The sequence below is a fragment of the Arachis ipaensis genome, chromosome B8 (genome assembly GCF_059453495.1).
Source record: "Arachis ipaensis isolate K30076 ecotype BB chromosome B8, ASM5945349v1, whole genome shotgun sequence".
In the NCBI taxonomy this organism is placed as follows: Eukaryota; Viridiplantae; Streptophyta; class Magnoliopsida; order Fabales; family Fabaceae; genus Arachis; species Arachis ipaensis.
The window spans coordinates 121,367,529-121,374,717 of NC_142443.1; the positions used below are offsets into that span (position 1 = coordinate 121,367,529).

General features: G+C 35.4%; 1 protein-coding gene across 2 annotated transcripts; it reads right to left on the bottom strand.

Annotated features, from left to right (window-relative positions):
• Window positions 1-1,731: 1,731 nt before the first annotated feature.
• On the bottom strand, window positions 1,732-5,005 carry LOC107613967 (small ribosomal subunit protein uS8my). Of its 2 annotated transcripts, XM_016316171.3 has the most exons (5): window positions 4,557-4,987; window positions 3,474-3,521; window positions 2,722-2,864; window positions 2,208-2,368; window positions 1,732-2,094 (listed from the first exon to the last, which is right to left on the bottom strand). In XM_016316171.3, exons 3-5 carry the CDS (start codon window positions 2,849-2,851, stop codon window positions 1,996-1,998), a joined length of 390 nt encoding a protein of 129 aa, XP_016171657.1. In that variant the 5' UTR covers window positions 2,852-2,864; window positions 3,474-3,521; window positions 4,557-4,987; the 3' UTR covers window positions 1,732-1,995. The 2 variants fall into 2 exon arrangements, with proteins under 2 accessions (XP_016171657.1, XP_016171656.1); XM_016316170.3 differs by lacking the exon at window positions 3,474-3,521 and having other exon boundaries at window positions 4,557-5,005.
• Between the last annotated feature and the right edge of the window lie 2,184 nt (window positions 5,006-7,189).

Consider the following 7,189-nt stretch of genomic DNA (forward strand, 5'->3'; position numbering starts at 1 on the left):
ATGGTAATGGAAATTAAAAACAAAAATGAAGAACAGAAAACCAACAAGAGAAAGCCCAAGGAAAAGACGAAACCAAGACCGTGTTGGAGCTTTTAAAAGAGAAATTTGAGAGTAAACCAAAAATAAAAAAAGAGAAATTTGAGAAGAAAGGAGATGTTGAAAGGGTGAGCTTTTAAAGAGAAATTTGAGAAGAAGAAAGGAGATGTTGAAAGGGTAAGGGAAGAAGGAAAGAAGACAATAGCAAAAGAGACTCGAATTTACAAAGATGGCAATGGAAGCTACAACTTTGTGGAACTAGCTAGTGATGGTGAACACAGGGAGCAGCAAAGGAAGGAAGAGGAGATATGGGCAATGGAGCTAGCACACAAGCTACACTACAAGCTGAACATTAAACGTAAAAGGGAGAATAGTGACCAGCTTATGATACAGGATGCATCTAAAGTAAAAGAGGAAAAACAAGAATTGGAAAAAAACAAAAAAAAAATCGGAAGAGTTGCGAAGATCAAAATGAAAAAAAAAACAAGAAAACTGGACAACAATAATAAAGGTAAGCATGGTACCAAGGCTAAGGAGGTGGACCAACACATGTCCCACCTTACACCACGAGTATAGTTAGTTAGAACTGTTGCGGGGTAGCGGCCCCCACAACAGCCTCAGAGATTTAAGATCTCTGTAGGAAGCTGAAGCCGGATATTTATTTCTTATTGAGACTAAGACAAAGGAATGTAAGATAGAAAAGTTAAGAAGGGAGCTATCTTTTGACAAACACTTTTGCGTTGAACCCCAGGACTTGTCTGGTAGTCTCTGCCTTTATCGAATAAAAATCTGATTATTAATGTTTATGTTTGGTCTGATAAATATATTAGAACTCAAATAAAAGAAAGCAATAGGAATGAATGGTTGTGCAATTTTCTGTATGGGAACCCAAAATCACGAAAAAGAAAAATTCAATGGAGGGAACTGTTTACGCAAACCCTATAAATAAATGATCCCCAAATTTTTATAGGAGACTTTAATGATATTTTGGAGCAGAAGAAAAAAAAGTGGGATTGCAACCAAAACCAAGAGATCAATTGGAGGAGTTTAGAAAATTTGTAAATCAAAATGAGCTGATGGACATTGATCTTAGAGGGGGATAGGTTTACTTGGCTCAGCAACCCAAGAAGTGATTTTCTGACCAAAGAATGGTTGGATAGGGCCATGCCTAACTAGGCTTGGGGAGTGCAATACTTACAACACTTGTCCCCTGCATTCGGTATTAAGACCAAAAGGAAGAAGTACAAGTACTAAAGTATTTTGGTATGAGGCCTACTAGAAAGACCATAGAGAATACAAGATAGTTATCAAGAGGAGTTGAGATCAGCAAGGCAACTAGGAAGAAAAATAGGAGAGGTTGAAACACGAGATAAAAAGTTGTAAGGAAGATTTAAACAAATGGAGTAGTAGAACTTTTAAGCAGACAGATAAAGAGATAAACAAACTGAAAGAAGAGTTGAAAAAGTTGTTGAATATGGATTTTACTGAAGATAAGCAATAATAGATTCTAATTTTGAAAAAAAATATTAAAAATCTAGGAGGGAGGAAAAATATTAGGGTCAACGCTCAAGAATTAAATGGCTCAAATGGGGGGATAACAATACCGCATTTTTTCATGCACCAAGCCACCAACAATACTATGACTTCTAGAATTTCTTGGACTATTCTTCTCGTCCAAAACTGCAATCCTTTGGGGAAACCAAAAATACAAAACCCAGTGTGAAAAGTTGGGACTACATAGTTGCAACTCTGGATTTGAAGCAGATTAAAAAACTACGGGAACACTTTTCTAGTTTATTATTAACATAAAATTAAATGAAAACAAAAAGGAATCATTTTCCACAGGGCATTAAATCCATCACAGAAAGGACAATAAAACCTCATGTTGAATACAACATTCAGCCATCCAATTCATTTCAATTCCTCCAATAGTAGGCCAAAATGAGATGGTACCCACTTCTAGTGAAAATAACCAAGAACCTGTCCACCCACATTCCTTCTAATGGCCTCTTCATGATCCAAAACACCATCAGGAGTCGTAATCACAACATAACCCCACTGCATAGATAGAACGAGAACGGCATCATTATCCTATTCCTTTATTTACTTGATAGCATCTGATATTCTTCTATAACGTCATATGAACTGTAACTCAGTAAGCATCAACAAACCTGATGCGTTGGGAGAGTGCGAATTCTGTAGGCTTCAATATCCTTCGCCTTGATGTCTTGTCGATATGTAAGTGCCTTGCAATCATTAATCCTACCTTGCAATTCAACTGTTATCCTGCCCACTCTATGCGGATCATAAACTTCGAAGTTCTTGATATAGCCTATCAAGAGTCACATTGAATCAGCAATACTTAAGAGAAAGCACTGCTTAGAGACCTTAAACCAAAGAAAATGAACTAGGTAAGGAAACCCCACATATAGAAATTGTCCAAGTCGACATCAACCTAATCGCAACGAATAAACTAGCAAAGTATCCATGTCGAAAAGCTAGTACTTAATCAGACAAGGGGATAATGGGAATCAAAACTCAACAAATATTACAAATTTAAAACTTAAATTACTCATTCGGTTAAATGGGTTCCAACCTTGATCGACACCATTATAAATTTGAAAGAAAAATCAAAACCCTATAAATGAAAACCACGCGCAAGAGTAAAAAGGAAGATAAATATACCTCGAGTTTTCATGATTTGGAGAAAGGAGGAGATGACAGTGGAGATCGGCTTGAGCTCCACAGAAGCTTTCCCTCTCCTCTCTGCATTCACCATACTCCTCAAAGCATCATTCAGTATCCTCCTTCCCATTTTCTTCTCTCAACTGAACACACAAAAGCAGGCATGGGTTTTATCAACTCCAATACATCATATTCATGGAAATCAATGGGGGGCGGGTAAGGCCAGATTCTCACTCCACCCAACCCTGCACTGCACTCTATTGAACTACACTCAAGACTCAACCATCCCTATCCTACACAAGAGATCCAACAATCAAAATTTCTACCTCATCCCATATAATTTATCCCAGCCTGCAGAATGCACAGTATCCACTAAAAGTGGCTGGATTGAATCGCAGCTCACAAGTTAAAGACCAAGGTTCTGAAAACCGGATCGGTCATTGAACCGCTCTAGTTACTGGTTCACTAGTTCATTGGTTCAACCGTAGTTCAACCGGAAAAACCGTTTTATAATAAACACCTGATTCTATAAAAAAATCAATGAATAAAGCAACTGGTTCTAAACACTCTTCTACTGCAATTTTTTACTTCAAAAGGGGATCATAAACAACTAGTTCTATGAATAAACTTCTATGAATAAACAAACTACAATGATATCAAATGCCAAAAATAAGCCAATATGAAATAATAAAGAGTTCTCTCTTCAATTCTATGTTCAAGCTTGTAGCAGACCAGAAACAACAGAGTAATACCGTTGAAATAGTCTTCCTTCTTAATTCTTATATACCTCAAAGAATTTCCTACAAAATGAAAATTGAACACAACACACAGCCTTAAAACAAAAACAAAACAACACTCAGAAATCAATCACCTCTTCCAAACATAGCCTTAAAACAAAACAGAACAACATTCAGAGTATGAGCAATGATCACAAAAAAATTGATTTCTGAAACAAAACAAAAACAGCAAAACCAGCAGAACAGCATTCAGAGTTTGAGCATTGATCACAAAAAATTGATTTCTGAAACAAAACAAACAATCAACAAAACAATGAAAACAGAATTTTCTTCAGAAGAAGAAAACAATGAAAATATGAAGCATATAATAAATCAATGATCACCAATATCCAGCAATAATCTCAAAGACAACAATAAATACACAACAACAATTTAGCAAATAAACAAGAACAAGACCTAAATAGAAAATCCAACAAATTAAACCGCAGCAACCTAATAATTTAGCAAATTAAAACAACAGCATCCCAACAATTTAGCAAATTATCAACTTAACAAGTTCAAGAACAGAAAATCACAACAAAAACCAAAAAATAATTAAAAATAACAGAAGAACACCAAAACAACAACACAAGAACAATTAGCAAATTAACAAGTTCACAATAAAAGTTACAATTTACCGGAAGAACACTAATGCAAGTGGAATCATCATGCTAATATGTTTTCTCCAAAGATGCTATTTGTGCAGATAAAATTTCGTAATTACTAAGATCTAATTATTCTAATTTCACATGCAATCAACTTACTAAGTTTCTAAAAGCTAGAAATTATAAAACCAACCAGAAATATGGTTAAAGCATTTCATCAAACATGTTGAGTGCGGTAAAATTAAAACGAAATAAGAGAATTCAAAGCTTAATATCAATGTGATAGAGAAGAGAACATAACTATTGTATACTTTAATTCGGTCTATGAAAAAAATCCAAACCACTATCAAATCAAATAGTTACTTATTGTAATAGAAATCAGAAGTTGCAGAGTTTGAAGCAGAGTATTGGTGTTGTGTGAGTGTTTGTCTGGTGGCGGGTTTAGGGAACTCACGACGGTGACAAAAGAGAGCAGTTCTACGGCTAGGTGGAGCGCCCGGGTTGGTCGCAGAGTTTGAAGCAGAGCAACGTGGCTTCCAGACGAACGCGAATGCGAACTCGAACGGTGAACGGCGAGTGAACCCGAACGGTGAACGCCGAGCGAACGTGAACGGCGAAGAACGCGAACGAAGACGACGGCAAACAAACGGCGGCGGAAGCGCGGCTGAGAAGACAAAGACGACGGACGCCGAGCTCGAGGAAGCAGCAGCGATCGGTGACAGCCTACAGGGGTTGAAGACTTGGAGCACGAGGGAAGCTGGATAGATGGACGGACGGCGAACTTTGAGTGCGACCGACGGCGGCAGTATGCCACTCCTTGCGGCGGTGGTGTAGGCTTACAGTGTTAGGGTTTTTTGGCTGAGTTTCTGTGATTTCCTTTTGAATGAAAGAAAGAAGGGGAGAAAGGGGGAAAGAAACGAAGGAGCTTCCGGTTTTGTGTACACCGGCCGGGTCCCGGTTCGGTCCGACCTCCGGTTCTGGGCCGGTTTAACGGTTTTTTATTAGTTTTCTAATCAACGATTTTACATACTTGACCGAATCGTTAATGTTGCCGATTCGCAGTTGGATTGGTCCAATCAGCCAGTTCGGTCCGACTTTTAGAACCATGTTAAAGACAGAGAATATTGTTTTAATGTAGCTGAGTCAAAAAATGATAGTATTGTACAACAAACACACAACAAAGCCTAAAACAAAAAGAATCAAACACGGAGGAGAGGCAGAGAGGCGGCGAAGATCGAGGGTACAGACAATGCAACCAAACAATGAACAAAATAAATAAAACAGAATGTTTTTTTTTTTAAAAAATAACAGCAATCAAAACATGAATCATACAATCACCAATTGCAAATTTTGTTTTTCATAATAATAGAACAATGAAAACATGAATCATATAATAAATCAAAAGATAACCAATTGTAAATTTTTTTAATAAGAACAAAAGTTAAAACAATGAAAAATATAATAACATACAATTACCAATTGAAAAAGAATAATGAAAACATTTAGCATATAATGACTGAGAGGTAGAAAATAGTCTGAACAGAGCAAATTGGAAGAGAAAAAATGGAAGCGTACCAGAGACTCAGAAAGAAGTAATGGACCAGTGAGGGGAGAAGCAGGCCAGACTAAGGTTGCACCGGTGGAGAAGACGTACGAAACTGTTGTGCCGGTGAAGAAGACTAACGAATCCACTGGAGCAGAGAGAAGACACGCGATGCTCACGGCGGAGAAGAGGGGGTGGGGAAATGTGTTATCAGATTAGGGTTTAGAGGTTTTAACAGAAGGGGTAGTTTTAACAGCAAAGTGTAGTCACGTCTGCAAATCGGTCATTAAAACGACGGATTTATCAATTTATAGGATTAACTAGTTTAACTGTTATTCCCAATTTTACAAAAACCGAACTGATTAATGAATTGGTAGGGTGACTGATTTAATGATTTAGTGGTCCGACTGAGGTTCAACCGATTTAATTAAATCGTAATTATCAGACCCGGCTCGACCTGGCCGGTTCAACCAGAAATCTGCCACCCGGTCATCTGACCGGGCCGAGCCACTCATTGAAGTATTGAACCGTCCATGTAACAGACCCGGTAAAACCCGATTCGGCCCAACGGATTTTATGTGAACCCGATGACCCGTCCGGTTAATCCAACCCGGTCCAGGTCGTGTTTATTATTTTTTTTTCTAAAACGACGTCGTTTCAGGCTACCCCCACTACAACAAATATGGCCTTTAGCAACGTCAAATTTTGCAACGCCTTAAAACCGTTCTCTTAGATAGTTTTAGACAACAATTTTTTGTAGTGTTACTGTTGAATTCAATTTTTCATTATTTTATAGCAACAAATTAAAACCGTCCTCTTTGACTATTTTAAAGAACGATTTTATAATCGTTACCATGATTTGTTTTTACTTTTTAAGCAATAATTTTTTTTGTTGTTTAAATAATTGTACAAAAGAAACGCATAAAAACCGTTACCAAAATGCTATACTTTAAAACCGTTCTTTTAGATGGTCTTAGATAACGGTTTTTACAGTGTTGCTGTTGAAGTTCAATTTTTCATTACGTTATAGTAACAAAATAAAACCGTTCTCTTTGACTATTTTAAAGAACGGTTTTATAACCATTACAACAATTATTTATCAAACAATAATTTTTTAATATTATTTAAATACTTATACAAATTAAACAATACCAATAAAAATAATTTTAAATAATCATATAAATTAAAACTATTTTTTCTATAAATACTGAATTTATAAAATACTAAAAAACTATTGTTATAAATATATAACAAATATTATTTTTCAAAAAAATAAAATTAAAATAATTTTATAATAAATATTATATATTTTTGTTATAAATATATAACAAATATTATTTATAGAAAAAATAAAGTTAAAATACATTTATAATAAATATTATATATTTTTATTATAAATATATAATAAATATAATAAATATAATTATAAAAAAATGAAATTAAAATAATTTTAAAATAAAGATTAAATATTTATTAAAAAAAATTTTCTCTAAGATAATAACCAAGGACTCTACTCAAAATATAAAAAAAACCAAGGACTTTAC